The sequence below is a fragment of the Parasteatoda tepidariorum genome, chromosome 7 (assembly GCF_043381705.1).
Source record: "Parasteatoda tepidariorum isolate YZ-2023 chromosome 7, CAS_Ptep_4.0, whole genome shotgun sequence".
Classification (NCBI taxonomy): Eukaryota; Metazoa; Arthropoda; class Arachnida; order Araneae; family Theridiidae; genus Parasteatoda; species Parasteatoda tepidariorum.
In genome coordinates, this window is record NC_092210.1 from 79,286,371 (window position 1) to 79,308,552 (window position 22,182).

The window sequence follows — 22,182 nt, forward strand, 5'->3', positions numbered from 1 at the left end:
ATTACCATGAAAGATTACTTGCTTCCCAGAAGAAATCATACTGCATTTATCAATGCTTATTAAGGCATAGTAGCAAGGAAAAAAAAGCATTTTGAAAAAGAATAACTTTCTTCTTAATTTTGCGTGAATTTAGAGGATTAACCCCATGCTGCCTGGAAGAGCACACAAATCATTAATTGAATAATGAGAGTTTAACAAATGTGACAACATTAGATCCTGCCTGGAAGGGGACAAAACAAGATAACAAGTTGGAGAAAACATTTACATGATCTAACACTACTCAATAAACAGACATAAATACAAAATGTACATTATAATTACCTAGCAGTATTGTTTTAACAATTTACTCTGTACATAAAGCAATATAAAAGAGATTAGAGGTCAATTATAAGATTATTAATTTAATATTACTTTATGCAAAATATATAACACTACAAAATATATACAACATCATTAGGTGATATAATCGAGCACATTAAGTAATAATTATAATGTAAAAAACAGAAATGAAAATGTAAAGAAAAAACAGAACAAAACATAAAAGGAAATCTACAAAGCTAGAAGGACATTCAAATGAACTTATATAAATTGTAAAATTTTCAAGAATGATCTAAAATATTTCTGTAATAAGATTACAGATTACAAAATAAGAAAACAGAAGTGCAAATTGAGGGATTTTGTTTCATAGCGCATTCTTATTGCAGTACTGAATCACATGACATTTGTTGGTTCGAAAATGGATGTGTGGAAGGTAATGTTATGCTGGATAATTTAAAGAAGTTTATAATTAATAAGGTTAATATTTAATTATACAATTTAAATGATTTTAGAAAATTAACTTTCATTTAAAAAAAAGAGACAGAAAGAAACATGAATTGCCTGTTTTGCACAGATTTTTAGTCACGGATTTGCCTGAAATGGATTTGCACATGGTAAAAATTATATAAATTAACAAAGAATTGTTTAGTAAATTTATTTACAATAACATACAATTAACTCAATGGTTTTATATAGAATTCAATTAATTTACTTAATTAATTACTTAATTTCATTGTTTTTTTTATCAAATTTTGAAAGAGTTAGTCTATTTGTTTTTTGTATAAATAAATACAGTGCAGAACCTCTTATCCTGAAACCGGAAAAACAGATAACCGGAATGAAATTCTGAACCGGAAATTAATTTTCTTCAATTAAATAAAATTTTTTCCTGCAAGATTTTGAGCCACTTTTGTTATTTAGAGCGTATGGCGTATCGAGTTGATGAAAGAACTGATTTAGAGGACGGATCAAAAGCCGTTTGTAGACGAATCTCACATAAGCACAAATAGCTTATATATGTTATTAATGTTAATAATAACATTAATAACATATATAAGCCTGTATATAATTTTCATTTCATAATTTCTTTCCTTATTTAAACTTAAGTGTATTATTTATAACTTTTTATTATTTTTAAAACTAATTTCAAAATAATTTTTTAGTTTCGTTTCATAAACATTAAAAAAACGGCATTTTGTAGCGATTCAGAAAACCGGAAAAATCAGTTATCCGGAATCGCGATGGTCCCGATCGTTCCAGATAATCAGTTCTCTGCTGTATTACTAAATATTCTTTTAATTCTATTCATTTGATTAAAAATAGTATTTGAACATATGTTCTTAGGAACATTAGAATTCCAAGTAATCAGTTTTTTATATTAAAATTAAAAACATTTATTTTATATCGTATAAATCAACAGAGCAGATATTTTTTTTTATAATAAACAAATTCAAAAAATCAAAATTAATATTATCATCATGGTTACGAAGCAAGATTAATCCCTTCGGGTAAATATTATTTAATAAAATGGCATAATATAGAAAATTAAATCATCAATAAATCTAAAAACAAGTTTAATATTAAGAGTATAATTTTTTTAATAAATGTGCAAAAATGGGGAGATGAAAAATTAGATTCTTGTGATATTCCATAAATTTGAAGAAAAATATCTTTCCATTGTATATATAATTATTAAAAAGAAAAAAATTAATCAGAATTTCCCAATAATCAAACTTGCAATTAAGGATATTTTTAAAGTCATAGAAATAATTCAAAAGGACATCTTTTAGTTTAGAAAGGTAAATGTTATTGAAAATATCCTGGAAAACAAAAGTCACAATAGAATTAATTTTTTTCTGTTTAATAAATTCAAAATTCGGTTGATTATTAGAGATAATCCAAGAAAAACCTTCTTTAATAATATTGTTAATAATTTAAATAGTGCCAGGTTTAGTTAGGTAAGCATTAGACCCACATGTGACTGTTCTAAATTTTATAGGAATTTTATGAAATTTAGGACTGATAAATAAGTTAGGAAATTATATATTGCTAATTTTAAGTTTTAACCTCTATACTTGACATTATATNATATATAATATATATAAAATTTGCACAGTATAGCACTCGCATATTAAAAAATACTTACATTAGAATCCTCATGTTTACCAAATCCCATGAAATAAAAAGGTTTCCCATTCACTAAAAAGTTTGTTTTTGTGACATTTACAGTGCGGATTCCAAATGGCTGATTATAAATATCTTCAACATTCTTCCAAGCAACTCTGACCTATCATAAGTAAACATTTTTAGTAAATAACTAAAATAAAAACAGTTTTTATTAGTAATTACTTTGAAATAGACCTTTATACATGAAACATTTAAATAACTTCACATAAATGTAGAAAATACTACATTATTGAGACATTTTCAAATTACTATAATATGCTTGGGATTGGGAGTATAAAAGGGAAGTTATGAAATATACTGGGAATAAATAGGTTTGAAAATTTATTAAAGCTTATCTCACACATAATAGTTTCAGTACAGAATATTTTCATTTCAACTTAATTCACTTTTCATTTGATAAATATAAAAAAAAATTAATGTAAATTATCATGTCTGTCTAGAATCAACCATAAAACAAATATCAAATTTTACAAAAAATACTTTTACAACATATACAATTAGTTGAATGCCCAGAAAAAAATTCTGACACGAGTAGAATACATTGCTATTTAAATATTATTCAATTAGGTATTAAAATTAAGGAATGAACAAGAAGTGTTAAGACAAACATCTATTCATTTAAAAAATATAGACTAGAAAAAGCTTTAAGGAATGATTACAAGACTACTCCATGATTTTTTTTAAAAAATAAGAACTTGCATACCTTGTAATATTATGATGTTTGGTCTCAGCAAACGTTTTGCAAAATTTAAATCAGTTTAAAGAAAATTAAATTACAACTCAGCACACTTAAAAGTTTAAAATTAAGTAATTTATTACATATTTTCTAACTTTTCTCACATTTTACAAAATTTCCAGTATATTATTTAATAACACTATTAAATATTAATGTTAATCAATAAAAATTATAATGATTTTTATTTAAGAAATATTTTTCCTTTTGAAGTAATTTAAAATCTTTTTGTAGGGTAATTCTACCGTTGTTTCACTACTACCCTATTTCAAAAATCAATTCACATTGCTTCTCAAAAAGACTGAGTTCTAAATTAAAATTAGTTGCTACTTTTGAAGCACATTCATTTACTGTTCCTAATGTCTGGAACACTTCAAAGAGTTTAATTTTAAAGTGTTTTGTATATTTAATATTTAACTTCTAAAAATCATAAAATGATAAAATCATACTCTGCATTTTTTGAGTACTTATACATAAATAAGATTACATGACTGAAATAAATAAGTAGGTATGGTGAATAATTATTTAAATCAAACGATATTTCAAATTAATTCATAGATCTATTTCTGAAAACACTATTCAACAAAACCACACCTCATGCTACCAGATGGCATTTTTGTTTAAAAAAATATATTTTCTCTATTCATTTAATCATACGTCAAATTTCCTTAGGTTTACGCCAAATTAGTTCCTTAAAAAAATAATACTCTTCTACATAATTATATACACAAATATTTATAATTGAACAATATTTGGGGACTAAAGTAGTTATGAAATGTTTACAATGAGTCAAGTTTTGAAATTGCACCATTTTTGCCATAATCAATTAGTTTTTAAGAATCTTTTATCATTATCAGTCCCTTTTTCAACATTGTCAATTCAGTTAATGTAAAGAAAGAAAAAGTCATTGTTAATGTAAAGAAAAAAAATCAATTAAAGTTACGGTCTAGTATTATTTCTTAATTAAATTAGAAATATTTAAAAAATATCAGCTGAACATAAGATATACCTTAAAATAAGAGGAAGAAAAATGGATGGTAGCAGAATTCGCTAAGATAATTTTATTTAGTATTTCTGTATTGCTAAGTAAATAATGCATGGAATGACATTATAAAACTATTGTTCTATGTTTTACTGCTTAACAAAAACACAGAAAGTTAAATAAAATTATCTCTCTGATTTATTTTACTACTACCATCCAAATCTTCCCATTGCTTATTCCAAAAATGAAAAACGACGCAAGATTATAACAGAAAATATAAAATCTAACATTATATACAACCATCAAAACCATTTTAAAACAATATTACGGCGAACGCAAGATAATATTAGTTTGTGCAGCGATCTTTTTCTATTTTTCTAATATTTGAAGGTTATGCAAAATAACGTTCGATTTTCTGATGTTATCTAATATTAGGTGCTACATAGGTAATAAATAGCTATATGAAGACATACATAGGTAATAAATGGATATAGCTATAAGAAAATAAATTTTTATTTTTATATTTATTTCATAATATGTTTTATAAATAATGTGAAAAAAAGAAACTTTAACGCTCTTGTCTGTTAACCTTACTATAACAGCTTAAAATTTTCAGGACAAAATTAGAACATCATTTGACAAAATTTTAGCTGATATGCATATTAATATAAAAAAATTAGTGTTATTAATTTGGAACAGTTTAATGGTTACTTACTTCTAATGTATACATATAACCAGGATCTTCATGCATGGTATAAGGCCACCATAAATTGGGATTTTTAACAGATAGGGTGTTTGAACAGCCCTTGATTGTTATAACTGGCAAAAGGTTTTGATCGAGTACTCTCACATTACAATCTGGTTCAACCGAAGTCTCAGATGTATCCACAATATATTGAACATATCCTGTAACAAAATTAAAAAGAATACAGAACAAAAATAGAAAACGGATCATAAATCTATCTAATGAGAAGTATCAAAGGGTAAAACAACAGTAATTGTAGGGACCATGGTACTGGATGGGTAGGGGGCTTTAATCCCCTCTCATTTTATAAATGAAAGGACACAGCCCTTTCTAAATAACAAATTTTTACTTAATATTTGTGTAATTAAATTTACAAATAAGTGAGCTTTAACATTTCCATGGTAAAAACTTCTACCAAATCATCCATTACTCACCACAACAGAGGAAATATACGTCTCTATTGCTGACAAATTGGAAAATTCTTGATTTTAAATTTCACAGCGAGCAAAATAATAATAATAAACAGTGAAACAGAATTTAAAAAAATACCATTACATGAGAGATAAATAATTTACAGGTAAACAATTACTTTCATTAATTTTGTTTTAATTTTGAAACAATCAAATCATGAAGCTATCACATATATATATACATATATATATGTGATAGCTTATATATATGTATATATATATGTGATATTATACATACATATACATATGTGAATATACATACATATGATATACATATACATATGTGAAGGGAGGGAGAGAACCCTCACTCTTGAGATACTTCGGCGGTCACCGAGTAATTGTAAACCTTTTACGATTTGTGGGCTGTATCTAAGTTTTCTTAAGTAAAAGCAGGTGGCAGAGTAATAAATTTTCTCATTCACAAAGAAAAGTAAAAAAGGACTGAAAAACAGAAAAATTTAAAAGTGTAAAAAATACATAGTATGCATAAAAAAAGCTAAATAAATTACATTTTCCATAATTTATGGAAACAAGAAAGAAATTTAACAAAAAATAGCAAACTTTTGAAAGTTTTCTAACTAATTGCGATGCCATAATAGGCATTATGTGTTTCCTAGCTTTTAAAGTTTATATTTTTCCATCAATTTAATTTTTTAATCATTCTTAATCTCATTTTAATTAAATAAATTATTTAATTTTTATAACATTTTATAAAAAGGCAAATATAAATATTTTATTCTCTTCTTAACGATTAATGTAACGGCTAATTTTTTTATTAAATATAAATGTAGAACTCATTAGTTCAATATCACTACTAAATCGAACATCAAAATCTATTTTTAACTTTTTATTTTTTCAGTTACTCTACCACAAAATGTTTCAGTTGCAGGGTTATATCAATTCTCACAGTCTTTTTGATGATTAAACTATAGCCAAATTATTTAAACTTTAACATTAATAACGCTGATTGTTCGTTTTTTCTATTTTATCTTTCGGTAAATCGCCAACTATGGATCTCTTCCCTTTTTCCTAACTGTCCGTTGAGAACAATTCAATTTTTTTTAAGTTTGAATACTTGGCAATAGGACTGCAGGGGGTTTCACCTCTCGCTCCGATGGCCAAAGCTTTCACAAAACTGCAATTAATTTACCTCCACCATAAAAACTGGATTGCAAATATTTTCACCATAAAATCTCTTTCCCTCTATCATATAAACTGGGACAACATTCTATCACACTAAGTTCTATCAAACAAATTTTTTTATACAATAGCATTGTTAACTATATGACAAACAATCCTCAAGCAATATTTGTAAGATAGCTGTTTTTTTTATCTAAAAAGAAGTTATTATTTTTAATTTTCTAACAATTAAAGTGTGCATTTAATAACACGTTTTTCTGAGTGAACTGTGTTTTTCAAAGTGAGCAGTAAAAGGGTTTAATATTAGCACTTTAAAACTGAAAGAGTATTTCTCATAATTCTTTAAATAGGATATTTCCCTTTTACACTTAAAGGAATCGAAATAATTATATTTGTAAAAAATTCTATGGTTTGTTTATTAATGCAGCAATGATGATAGAACGTTATATGCAAGAAAATTAAAAATAAAAAAAATAAAATCACATTAAATATTTTGAATACCTGTATTGTTTTTAATATCTGTAACTATAGTAATATCTTTGATGTAAGCAAGTGGCATTGCATATAACAAAACAGAGCGATGAATTCCTGCATAGTTAAAAAAATCAAAATTTGTTCCTTGTGTAAAGTAGCCAGGTGGATAGGGACTAAAAAAAATAAATTCATAGTACATAAATAAATTCATAGTTAATACAAAAGATTAAAGGCAATTATTGTATTTTGTGATAACTTTTTTATTAATTAAAAGGAAAGAAAAAAAACTAGATTTAAATCAAAAAGTAACTTAATAATTTAAGTATAAAAAGTAATGCAATAAAAAATATGACAAAAAATAGATAACACATTTTACACAAACAGTAATATGCTTAGAAAATTCACACATCTTCAAGTAATAATTTTTATTCTCATTTCATTCAAAGGATTTTAACATCCTGTCTTCACTTCCATTTAGAAACAATTTAAATTTTTTTTCACATTAAATTTTCTTAATTATAATTTAGCTCTATTATTGCTCAAAAAAAGCAAAAATATAGTTAAGGAATGAATGCAAACTTTTACTAAATACCTATTTACTTAAACAAATTGTTTAACAAAACTTTTTACTGATTCCTATTATTATTATATATTTTTTATATTATTATTACTTTTATCATTGATGAATTTTTATAGCATTTTTAATGAAACAAAATATANAAAAATAGTTTTTTATAAAATAATTAAATTTATGAATAAGATTTTATAAATATGATTATAAAAGTTTTAAATTTGATTAGAAATCCTTATTATTATTTAAACATTAGTAAACAAGTATTCACCTAAAATTAATTTTCAAAACTTTTAGCACTCATTATTATAATTAATAGTATTTTGATAATTTTTTAGCAATTTTTCTTTTTTTTCTCAACTGTATACGATGCAATTTTAAAAATTATGCTATTTTAAAATTTACTTTTGTGATTATATCTATTTTTTAAAAAAAATTCTATTTATTAAGTAAGTTTGTAATTTATGTGCACCAAAATGATAAAATACAATTATGTATCACATATTGAACTTAATTAAAATTAATACACTGATCATCATGTAGTGGGAGAATCAAATTTTTTGCTAGAGCTATAAGAAATTTTTTTTTAATATCATTCTTATATAAAATTGTTGTATGATATTAATTTATGCTACTTTCTTTATTATATAAGCACTAAAATTCGGCAAGATTTGAGGGTCGAGACGTGCATTTAATTTATTAGAGATAACTTTTATTTTTCGTTATGAAATTTCAGCAAAAAATAAATATAAATTTAATTTTGCGTTTCTTATAATAATTTATAAAAAAAAAACTTATTTTAACAAATAACAAAAATATTTTCTATGTCTACTTTTCATAATGATGTATTGTATAGATTCAGGTTTTTTACATATATATTTATATAAAGATGTTTTTTCAAACTTTATTTGCTTATGTATCTTTCTTTCAACAGTATTTAAATAAAGGATATTTTTAGTAGCGAAGCTGTAGCATTGTCAGGGAGTATTTTGTCATTATTAAAAGCTAATTATTATATGTAGTTCATAATGAAATGTTTTTTATTAACTCTATTTTGACTAATAAAATATTCAATGTTTATCAAACTCTGCACATATTTGTTATAAAAATACTACGAGAAATACAACAATAAACACAAAAAAGTAAATCAATTTACGTGTGCAAACTGCATATAATGAGATTACTTGAAATAATAAAAGCAAAAGGAAACGACAACAAAAATATAAAATAGTTAAGAAACAAAACTAAATAAATTATATTCAAAAGTAATTGGAAAAATTAAAAAAAAAAATTTACATTAAAAACAATAATAAATAGAAAATTAATTATTTAAATTAAACATAAATATAAAATGAGAAAAAGTAAATCAAACTAGCAGTTATCCAACATATGATTGCTCAAAACATTAAAAGCAAAATAAATAAATAAAAAAGGCAAAGCTACAAAAATATAACGAAGACCAACCAGCTTTAAAGCAACTACATGAATTTATGGTTTCAATAGAAAGTTAAACAACAACCAATGAAAAATATAATGCAAACAACTTGTGTGTGTAGAGCTTAGTAAATGAGCCATTACATTACTAATAGACCGAAACATTAGTCACTTTACTTAAACTGTAGTTTACTAAGAAACAAATAAATTATTCTTTTAATAATGAAAAATTATAACTCAATTTATTAGTTATGTTGCAGCTTCACTACTAAATATTCCAAACAACAATTCTCGTAAAAGGCAGAGTTAGTTAAAATGGTTGCAAGAAACCAGAAGATTGTTAGAGCAATAGATTGTAGAACTCTAGTTGAGAAATACGAGTTCGAAGAACTATGGTTACAAAAACTGTTGAGAATGCAGATATGCATGTCAATTTTTGTTTGAGAAATGCATGTTCTCTCAAATGCAGAACGGAACTCAAAATCATGAAAACGTGCAGCTGTTAATCATTTACAAATACAGCCATTAATCATTTATACCATACATAGCACATGAAACACTCAAAATGTTTGGCTCAATCTGATGAATAATTTTGGCTCAGAGAAACCTTATATTTTATATGCAATAATTTAAATTATATCTACAATAATTTACAGTATAAAAATGAGAAAGTGCTGCAAATGAATGGTAACAAACTAGTAATGACTAGTATAGACTTAATAATAATAATAAATAGGCATGAGTTTCTAAGAGAGATAATAAACAAAAAATTATATATTATTTATCTTGATATTTTACAGAATTAAAAAAAAATGTTGGCACAGTTGTATTAGCACAAATGTCTTTGTCCAATAAGTATTTTGTGGCAAAATTGTTTGTAATAAAGTTTGAGGTAGAAAAAAAAATAGATGAAAATTTCATTAAGAGATGTGTTTCACACATTCATATACATAATTAATAAAAAGACTAATTGTTATTGAAAAAAAATACAATATGAAATTATACCCATCATTTTTGTGCTTGAACGATTTTTGACCTTGAGGAATAGTATCAAAAGAAAGTGTATTATTTAAAGCAACTGTTATCCTGTTGAGATTTNGACTTGCCTTCGGTGCCACGGCAATAGAAATTGCAAAAGTTGATATGCTATTTTTCGTTAAATAGATTGAAAAAAGTTTTAAATAACCATAATTTTCTTTAAGGGTGGGTGAACTTTATTGTTAAATACTTTTGTTTTTTGAAGGACTGGATTATTTTCTCGAAGGAAAATAATCCAGCTACAATTTAGTTATGTTGGGAATAACGAAGGAGGACTATTTTTAAATATCATACGTTTTAAATTCCATCGGGAATTTTTCCATATTTGGTGCTTTAAATGCTACATTTACTGTAAAAGACTTTTATAGTAATTCGGTGCATTTTCTCAGTATTATTTTTCCATTGCCCACCACCACATTTCGTCAATACAGGCATCAATCAGAGGGCCAGATTTGTTGACCACTCTTTCAGGGGCACCATATTAGGTGGGCCAACGTTGCTCCCACAGCAAGGACAGATAGTACAGAGAATGAAAGAACATCCATGCCTTGCCTGGAACCCAGAACCTTTTTGATGCAAGGCCAGTTTCCTGACCCCTGCACAATTTGGTCGGCATTATAAGATTATTGACTTAATATTACTTTATACAGAATATATATCACTGTAAAATTATACAACATCATTAGGTGATATAATCACTGATTATATGAATTTAATCACTGATAAAAAATAAATAAATAAAATATACAATTTAAAAGCAAAAAGAATAAAATTTGCGCAGTATAACACACGCATATTCAAAAATACTTACGTTAGAATCTTCATGTTTACCAAATCCCATGAAATAGAAAGGTTTCCCATTCACTAAAAAGTTTGTTTTTGTGACGTTTACAGTGCGGATTCCAAATGGCTGATTATAAATATCTTCAGCATTCTTCCAAGCAACCCTAACCTATTAGAAGTAAATATGTTTAGTAAATAACTAAGAAAAGAACATTTCTCATTAGTTAATACTTTAAAATAGACCTTTATACATGAAAGGTTTAAATAAGTTCACATAAATGTAGATAATACTTTATTGAGATGTTTTCAAATAATTGCTATAATATGCTTGGGATTGGGAGTGCAAAGGGAACTTATGAAATATACTGGGAATTAATAAGTTTGAAAATTTATTGAAGCTTATTTCACACATAATAGTTTCAGTATATAATATTTTCCTTTCAACTTAATTCACTTTTCGATTGATAAATATGACAAATTTAATGTAAATTATCATGTCTATTCAGAAGCAACCATAGAACAAATGTCAAATTCAGCAATAAATACTTTTAAAAAATATACAGTTAGTTGAATGCTAAAGTCTGTACAGAAAAAAATTCTGATATTAGTGGAATACATTACTATTTAAATATTATTCAGTTAGGTATTAAAATTAAGGAATGAACATCAAGTGTTAAGACAAACATCTACTCATTACAAAAATATAGATTAAAAAATGAATGATTACTAGACTATTTCAATTTTCGACGCTTTTTTTAAAAAACAAGAACGTCCATACCTTGTAATATTATGATGTTTAGTCTAAGTAAATGTTTTACAAAATTTAAATCAGTTTAAAATTAAGTAATTTATTACTAATTTGTTTACTTTCCTTAAATATGACAAAATGTTAAATTTACTATTTTATAACATACTTAAATATTAATGCTTATCAATAAAAATTATAATGATTTTTATTTAATAAATATTTTCCGTTTGAATTTAGTCAAAATCTTTTTGTAGGGTATTTGTTACCAGTGTTCTACTACTACCCTATTTCAAAAATAAATTCTGCATTGCTTTTCAAAAAGACTGTTTGCACATAGTTGACTTCTTTGTTAAAACATATTGTCCAACTATGAAGAGGAGAGCTTAAAATTAGGTACTATTTTTATTTAGGCAGTTTGGAAAAAAAAGTGAAAATTTCCTATTGGCTTTATATAAGCTTGTTGGATGTATAAAAATTAGAAGAATTGAATTTGATATATTTTTGTATCAGAATATGCCTGAATATTCACTGCAACTAAAATGTAGACCCGAAAATTTAGATTTTCAGTTAGTAGCTAGTAACTGGCAGTCTGTAACGACTTAGCAGCCGCTTTTTTATCAAACCTATTAAGTCCGTAACCGAAATCGATAGGTCTTCTTCATTTAATAGCCACGTTTTGCAAACTTTTTTTGTTGCTTTGATTAAATTATAATTTTAAAAAATCTTATTACAAATAATTTAAGGCTATAAAAGTGTAATTCATCAATAAAAATAATATAAATATGCGTCAAAATTCAGTTAAATATGCTGACTTTTAAAGAATGTCATGTCAAAATATTTGGGGTGGCAAAATGCATTCAATGTACACATTACAACAATGTACAGTCAAATATTATACCATCAAAACCATTTTAAAATAATATTACGGAGAACTCTAGATAATAATAGTTTGTATAGTGTCTAACGTTATATAATGTTGATAAAACAGCGATCTTTTGCATCTTGCTTATAATTGAAAGCTTTGAAAAATAATGTTAGATTTTCTGATTTTATCTAATATTAGGTGCTACTTAGGTAATAAACAGCTATAGGAAAATAAATTTTAATTTTTATATTTATTGCATAAGATGTTTTATAAAAAATGTGAAAAAAAGAAACTTTTATGCTTTTGTCTGTTAACCTTACTAAAACAGCTTAAAATTTTCAGGACAACATTAGAATATCATTTGACGAAATTTTAGCTGATATGCATATCAATATCAGAAAATTAGTGTTATAAATTTGGAACAGTTTATTGATTACTTACCTCTAATGTATACATATAACCAGGATCATCATGCATAGCATAAGGCCACCATAAGTTGGGATTTTTAACAGATACTGTGTTTGAACAGCCCTTGATTGTTATAACTGGCAAAAGATTTCGATCAAGTATTCTTACATTACAATCTGGTTCAGCTGAAGTCTCAGATGTATCCACAATGTATTGAACATATCCTGTAACAAAATTAAAAATATATTAGTGATATATGATATATGATAAAAAAAATAGAAAACAGATCATAAATCTATCTAATGAGAAGCATCAAAGGGTAAAACAACAGTAGGGACTATGGAATCGGGTGTGGGGGGGTGGCTTTAGTCCCCTCACATTTTATTTGAAGGGGCACAGACATTTTAAAAATTACAATTTTTCACTAAATATTTCTGTAATTAAATTTACAATTGAAAAAAAAAGATAATTTTTGTGTTAGTTTTCTCAAAAGTTCCATTTTAAGCAAGCTTTAACATTACCATAGTAAAAACTTCTACCAAATCATCCGTTACTTATCCCCCCACAGAGGAAATATATGCCCCTATTGCTGACGAAAGGGAAAAGTCTTGGTTTTAAATTTCATAGCGAGCAAAATTATAATAAACAGTGAAGCAGAATAAAAAAATACCATTAAATGAGAGATATATAATTTATAGGTAAACAATCACTTTTAATAATTTTATTTTAATTTTGAAAACAATCAAATCATGAGGTCATATATATATATACACAGACAGGGAGGCCCCCCACTCTTGAGATACTTTGGCAGTCACTGAGTGATTGTAAACCTTTTACAATTTGTATCCAAGTTGGCTGTATCTAAGTTGGCTGAAGGAAAAGCAGGTGGCTGAGTAATAAACTTTGAATGTACTATTCTCATTCAGTGCAAAGAATAATAAAAAACGACTTAAAAACAGAAACATTAAAATATTTAAAAATATATAGTATGTACAAAACAAGCTAAATAAATAAAATTTTCTATAATTTATGAAACCAAAAAAAGGAAACAATCTTGAAACTAAATTAAATTAAATTATTTAATTTTTATTACATTTTATAAAAAAAAAACAAACAAATATTAATATTTTATTCTCTTCTTAACAATCAATGTAACTGCTATATTTTTTTAAAATTTAAATCAAATGTAGAAGTCATTAATTCCCTGTCACTATTAAATCAAACAAAAAAATCTATTTTTAACTTTCTATTTTTTAAGTTACTTTACCACAAAAATGTTTCTGTTACAGGGTTATATCAATTCTCACAGTCTATTTGATAATTAAACTGTAGGCAAATTATTTAAACTTTAACATTAATACCACGGGTCGGCTTTGTTTTCGGTTATTTTATCTTTCGGTAAATCGTCAACTATGGATCGTTTCCCTTACTCCTAACAGTCCATTGGGAACAATTCAATTACATTTAAGTTTGAGTACTAGGCGTTAGGACTGGAGGGGTTTCACCCCCCAGTTCGACCGTTAATTAACTTTCCACAAAAAAATCTTCTTCAAGTAAGAATAACGCATCTCTTCATTCCTATAAGGGAACATCCTTCTATTTTGTGATATTTTTATGTTTACAATGTATCTTCTAATAATATTTCTTAAATAAAGCAACAAGTCTTATTTTAAAATAACTTGTTCAATTTTCTGGAATAAATACCTCTGTCGTAAGAAGTGCAAATGTACCAGAAATCATTACTACTATGGCCAAAGATTTCACAAAACTACAATTAATTTACCTCCACCATAAAAACTGGAATGCAAATATTTCCACCATAAAATCTCTTTCCCTCTATCATATAAACTGGGACAACATTCTATCACACTAAGTTCTATTAAACAAATTTTTTTATACAATAGCATTGTTAATTGTAAAACATTATTAACTATATGACAAACAATCCTCAAGCAATATTTCTAAGATTGCTGTTTTGTTTTTTATCTAATAAAAAGTTATTATTTTTAATTTTCTAACAATTAATGTGTGCATTTAATAACAAGTTTTTCTGAGTGAACCATGTTTTTCAAAGTGAGCAGTAAAAGGGTTTGATATTAGCACTTTAAAACTGAAAGAGTATTTCTCAAAATTCTTTAAATAGGATATTGCCATTTTAGGCTTCAAGGAATAGAATTAATTATATTTATGAAAAATTCCATGGACTGTTTATTAATGCAGCAATGATGCCAGAATGTTATACGTGAGAAAAAAAAATCACATTAAATATTTTGAATACCTGTATTGTTTTTAATATCTGTAACTATAGTAATATCTTTGATGTAAGCAAGTGGCATTGCATATAATAAAACAGAGCGATGAATTCCTGCATAGTTAAAAAAATCGAAATTTGTTCCTTGTGTAAAGTAGCCAGGTGGATAGGGACTAAAAAAATAAATTCATAGTACATAAATAAATTCATAGTACATAAATAAATTCATAGAAAAATAAATTCATAGTTAATACAAAAGATTAAAGGCAATTATTGTATTTTGTGATAACTTTTTATTAATTAAAAGGAAAGAAAAAAGCCAGATTGAAATCAAAAAGTAACTTAATAATTTAAGTATAAAAGTAATGCAATTAAAAATCAGACAAAAAAAAGATAACGTACTTTAAACAAACAGTAATATGCTTAGAAAATTCCCGCATCTTAGAGTAATAATTTTTATTTTCATTTCATTCAAGGGATTTTAACATCCTGTCTTCACTTCCATTTAGAAACAGTTTAAATTTTACTTCACATTAAATTTTTTAAAATATAATTTAGCTCTATTATTGCTCGAAAAAGCAAAAATAAAGTTAAGGAATCAATGCAAATTTTTACTAAATACCTATTTTCTTAAACAAATGGTTTAACAAAACTTTTTACTGATTCCTATAATTATAATATTTTTTTTTTGTATTATTATTACTTTCATCATTGATGAATTTTGATAACATTATTAATGCAACACAATATTAAATTCTTGAAAAGTCAGTAAGAAGCCAATGAAGGTGAAGTACACTTTCTGAACTTTCGTCAGAACTGCGATCATGAGACCGAAACCAGTTGAACATTGGCCGAATCTGTATTTTGTCTTCTTAACTTTTCAAACCTCAATCACAGTCGAGTGATCTGGGAAATTTCGAACAACTGATTTCTGTGGTTCAATGCAACTGATCTTTAGCTCGAATATCAGAATCAATGCTTGCAAATGTTTTAATATTTTTGAAAAGTTGTAAATAAAAGAAAAATAGTTTTTTATAAAATAATTAAATTTATGAATAAGATTTTATAAATATGATTATAAAAGTTTTAAATTTGATTAGAAATCCTTATTATTATTTAAACATTAGTAAACAAGTATTCACCTAAAATTAATTTTCAAAACTTTTAGCACTCATTATTAAAATTAATCGTATTTTGATAATTTTTATCCCATTTTTTTTTCTTAACTGTATACAATGCCATTTTAAAAATTATGCTATTTTAAAAATTACTTTTGCAACTATATCTATTTTTTTAAAATTCTATTTGTTAAGTAAGTTTGTAATTTATGTGCACCAAAATGATTAAAATACAATTATGTATCACATATTGAACTTAGTTAAAACAATATACTGATCATAATGTAGTGGGAGAATACAATTTTTTGCTAGAGCTATAAGAAAATTTTTTATTATATCATTTTTGTATTAAATTGTTTATTAATATTTATTTATGCTACCTTCTTTATTACATAAGCACTAATATTCGACATGATTTGAGGGTCAAGACATACATTTTATTAATCAGAGATAACTTTTAATTTTTGTTACGAAATTTCAACAAAAAATAAATATAAATTTAGTTTTGCAGCTCTTATAATAAGTTATAAAAAAATTTATTTTGAAAAATAACAAAAATACTTTTTTTGACAACCTTTTACAATGATGTATTGTGTAGATTTGTACAGATACAGGTTTTTTACATACATATAAATATATATACATATATAAAGATGTTTTTTCAAACTTTAGTTGCTTATGTATCTTTTTTTCAACAGTATTTAAATAAAGGATATTTTTAGCAGCGAAGCTGTAGCATTGTCAGGGAGTATTTTGTCATTATTAAAAGCTAATTATTATCTGTAGTTCATAATGAAATGTTTTTTATTAACTCTATTTTGACTAATAAAATATTCAATGTTTATCAAACTCTGCACATATTTGTTGTAAAAATACTACGAGAAATACAACAATAAACACAAAAAAGTAAATCAATTTATGTGTGCAAACTGCATATAATGAGATTACTTGAAATAATAAAAGCAAAAGGAAACGACAACAAAAATATAAAATAGTTAAGAAACAAAACTAAATAAATTATATTCAAAAGTAATTGGAAAAATTAAAAAAAAAAATTTACATTAAAAACAATAATAAATAGAAAATTAATTATTTAAATTAAACATAAATATAAAATGAGAAAAAGTAAATCAAACTAGCAGTTATCCAACATATGATTGCTCAAAACATTAAAAGCAAAATAAATAAATAAAAAAGGCAAAGATACAAAAATATAACGAAGACCAAACAGCTTTAAAGCAACTACATGAATTTATGGTTCCAATAGAAAGTTAAACAACAACCAATGAGAAATATAATGCAAACAGCTTGTTTGTGTAGAGCTTAGTAAATATGAGCCATTACATTACTAATAGATCGAAACATTAGTCACTTTATTTAAACTGTAGCTTACTAAGAAACAAATAAATTATTCTTTTAATAATGAAAAATTATAACTCAATTTATTAGTTATGTTGCAGCTTCACTACTAAATATTCCAAACAACAATTCTCGTAAAAGGCAGAGTTAGTTAAAATGGTTGCAAGAAACCAGAAGATTGTTAGAGCAATAGATTGTAGAACTCTAGTTGAGAAATACGAGTTCGAAGAACTATGGTTACAAAAACTGTTGAGAATGCAGATATGCATGTCAATTTTTGTTTGAGAAATGCATGTTCTCTCAAATGCAGAACGGAACTCAAAATCATGAAAACGTGCAGCTGTTAATCATTTACAAATACAGCCATTAATCATTTATACCATACATAGCACATGAAACACTCAAAATGTTTGGCTCAATCTGATGAATAATTTTGGCTCAGAGAAACCTTATATTTTATATGCAATAATTTAAATTATATCTACAATAATTTACAGTATAAAAATGTGAAAGTGCTGCAAATGAATGGTAACAAACTAGTAATGACTAGTATAGACTTAATAATAATAATAAATAGGCATGAGTTTCTAAGAGAGATAATAAACAAAAAATTATATATTATTTATCTTGATATTTTACAGAATTAAAAAAAAATGTTGGCACAGTTGTATTAGCACAAATGTCTTTGTCCAATAAGTATTTTGTGGCAAAATTGTTTGTAATAAAGTTTGAGGTAGAAAAAAAAATAGATGAAAATTTCATTAAGAGATGTGTTTCACACATTCATATACATAATTAATAAAAAGACTAATTGTTATTGAAAAAAAATACAATATGAAATTATACCCATCATTTTTGTGCTTGAACGATTTTTGACCTTGAGGAATAGTATCAAAAGAAAGTGTATTATTTAAAGCAACTGTTATCCTGTTGAGATTTGAAAATTGTAAATTTTTTGTAACATCAACTTCAAATGGAAGATGTCCTCCAGTATGATTCATAACATTTTCTCCATTTAAATACTAAAATAATCAGAAGAAAAATTTATAAATTTATTAAAACAAATTTATAATATCAAAGATATAGTTTCCAAATGTTTTTTTTAACACTTAGTTTTAATTTTGACATAAGCACCAACTTACAACAACTGAGTAATAATGGGCACTTTCGAATCTTAATACCACTCTGTAATTTTGAACCCATCTCTGTGGAACATAGAATGTTTTTTCGTACCACGACCAGCCAAGATAATCTCTAATAGTTCTATTTTGAGTAATATCATTGAAACTGGATGGAACAGGCATGGGAATGGTGTCACCTGTCTGGAAAAATAAAAAAATAAAATCAGCACATCATAAGAGTGAAAAAGATATACTAAAAATAAACACATATTTATCAGTAATTGGGACCTGCATTTCACAACATCACACACATAAATTATATTAAAATTAAATACTTATATTTAGTGTTTAATATTTATTCTATAACATAGAGGAATAGTGCATTACAAACAGGTATACTCGTCTACAGTCTTATTTAGATATGGAAAATCTTAAAAGAAATTTATAGAATTTTTTTTATGAATTAAGTCACATCTTATATACTAGTTAAAATTAGTATGAGGGTTAAGGTATTTTTTACAAACAATAAACTTAATAATAAGAAAATGAAAAGAGCAATCCTTTGTGATATGATGAAATAGAAAGACTAAAATCCCGAATAAAAATCATACCTAATTATTAAAAATTTTATTAAACACAGTTATTAAAATTAGATCTGTCAAGTCGTTTTTAGGATTACTATTGATTTGATATACGCCTGCACCTGATGCTTGGGATTTTTCTACGTGCAAAACACTTTTAAGGACATTTTTCTTGATGATGCTTTTCTTAAATGTCAAGAACTGAATCAAATATTGCAAATCTACAGAATTTGAAGTTCCCTTAGATTACAGCCACTTTATAACAACACAAAATACACATTTTATGAATAAAAGAGATCCATATGAAATGTTATCTCCCACGCAACCACTTTGTTACAAATATACTTCTAATTTCATAAAATATAACAATATATAAACACACAAAGTTATTATTTAATGACTCTAAACAGGCATATAAAAAAAGATACAATTAATAAAAACTTGAAACTTGATTGAAGTTTTTCACTTATAAAATGTTTATACTATAACTTTCCTTCAAAGTACCTCCTTAAAATTAAAGGATTTTTTAATCATCGTTTCATCTGATACACAGCAAAAAAATAAATAAATTTCCTACAGTCATATTAAATTTTTTCACATAGAAAAACAAATTTACGTTTTGTGATACGACGATGTTGCAAAGTCACATTCCATGGCTCTATTTAAAACAATATGAAACACCTAACTAATATTGATGGCCTCCCATTCGGAAACATGTGTAGTACTTTAAAATTAGTTTGAAATTTTTTTAATTGATTGGGGTAGTCTACATAGATTGAAAAAAATCTGGTCATTTCTTCAATATATATAAAAAAAAAAAAATGGGTGTTGTGGATTTTGGGGAAAATTTATATCTTAATAAACATGAATGAAACATAAACTAAAAACAAACATAAATGAAGATTTTGCACATGTACACCGCTTAAAAGTTAATATAAAATTCATTACTAATCTAAACAACTGGACAATTCTCAAACCTCAAAAAAAAACATCAGTGCAGTGAATTCTGGAAAAATGTATACCAGGAAATCATACTTTTTATTGCTATGAAATTGCTTCTGAAATCGAAGATTGATTGTGATATGGCACCACACACAAAAAAATTGTGATGCAATGAGTATCTAGTGAGCAGTATGTATCCGGCCAGTTGGCCAGATATTATGATTATTCGGCAGTAATATTCAGCCTTAAATTAATTGGGGAAAAATTCATAGAAACATCAATTAGATATTAAATAATATTTGATAACTATCTCATAGTTATGCTGGAAAATTAATTCAAGCATATTTTTATTTTTGGATAACGGCTAGCCCCTATATTTCAGGAATCAGAAATTTGAATCCGTCAAAAAAAAAAAAAAGGCATTTTATTTTGAGAAAGTACGTTTTTGTGTCTGATTTCGTAAATTAAAATTTTGTCAGAACTAATAAATTAGCAGATTTAAGGTCACCCCCTTGAATAATTATGACTGAGTTCCAGAATACGAAGATCCGATTATTAAATCAAAAGTTATTCAGGATGGTCTGCTTTTTCTAATTTTCCACACTGTAATAATTAAACTTGATTACTGGGAGACTTCAATGTAACATTATCTACAAAAATTCAATAGTAAATAATTTCAGTGATAGTTAATATTTATCCATTTTTTTAAACAAATTAATACTTCAAATTATCTGTTTTTTTAATTCAATAATTGGCTTAACCTGTTCATTTGTATCATTCTTTTTCTAGAATCTCCGTCATTGAATGAGGCCCACAACTCCTATTTAGATTTTAAGATAACTTTACATGATTAGCATAAAAAAGCTTATAACTGTTCTTCTCTAACTTTTGCAAACAATTTGGGTACTTTTTCATTTTGCCCGTGCAGGTGACTAATTTGCCAATGCAAAGTCATTGAGTGCAAGTTATTTTTTTAAAATTAGGTGATAAGTTTGTTTTAAAAAAAATCCATAATTAATGAACAAAATAACTGAGCTGGGAGCAAGCGAAAAGTAACCAAAAAAATGTAGACCCGTGACAGCTTTCTAAATTTTATTAATTTTTTTTTAAAACACAAAAGTTAAATAAAATAAGAAATTTAAAAAAAAAAAGAAGTTGAATTCCTTTTTTTCCGCAAACCGAAAAGTATCAAATAGCTGAATTTACTTGCACCAGAAAAATAGATCAGCATTAAAATTTAATACAGTAAATCTTAAATTGATTTTAAGCAATTATTATTGAGTTTTTCGTAATTTATTTAAAACATCGATGTAATTTTTTAGGACAATTTCATTTAAAATAGTTTTGATTTAATACATTTTTGAAAACTGTAATTATACAATAAATACATAACAAGCTTTTTTTTTTCAGTTGTGCAAAACATAATGAAAATAAATAGTATGAGATTAGAAAAAGATTACTTTTCGTAATGAGGTTTTGTACCACTTCTGTTTGAAACCTTCATCTTGATTAGTTTGGTGACAGATTTTAAAATCCCAAATATCATTCAGAGATTTTATTTCCCTAGTTATTGACTCTCTGGGAAATAGGCAATAACTCTCGAAAAAGAATAAAGTAAAAATAAGTGTACCCAAAATATTCATCGTAACGAAAGCTTGTTATTCAGAATAACATTCCAAATTAACACCACTAAAAATTAAGTTACTTTAAAGATTTATCACAGACGCCCCCATGTAATCTATGATCTATAGGAATGGAGTTAGGAAGAGACAAGAATATTTAAAAACTTGAAATCGCTTTTGACTTGCTCTCTTTGTTTATTTACATTTCAATCAGCTGACAGCCCCCACCCCCTAAAGATAAATTCGACTAGAAATGGAGAGGAAATTTTTCGCAATTTTCTTTTACAAAAGA

At 25.6% G+C, this 22,182-nt stretch overlaps 1 protein-coding gene across 2 annotated transcripts in view; it reads right to left on the reverse strand.

Annotated features, from left to right (window-relative positions):
* Positions 1-22,173, reverse strand: part of LOC107451821 (beta-glucuronidase) — a 33,194-nt gene extending 11,021 nt beyond the window's left edge. The window contains exons 1-6 of one of the 2 annotated variants that reach the window (XM_043039634.2): positions 21,729-22,173; positions 18,767-18,946; positions 18,471-18,646; positions 15,175-15,320; positions 12,930-13,120; positions 10,904-11,044 (exon numbers count right to left, since the gene is read on the reverse strand). In XM_043039634.2, coding sequence (XP_042895568.1) covers positions 10,904-11,044; positions 12,930-13,120; positions 15,175-15,320; positions 18,471-18,646; positions 18,767-18,946; positions 21,729-21,911 — 1,017 coding nt within the window. In that variant the 5' untranslated portion in view covers positions 21,912-22,173. The remainder of the gene's footprint in view (positions 1-10,903; positions 11,045-12,929; positions 13,121-15,174; positions 15,321-18,470; positions 18,647-18,766; positions 18,947-21,728) is intronic. The other variant, XM_071183686.1, reaches the window with a different exon arrangement.
* Positions 22,174-22,182: the final 9 nt, after the last annotated feature.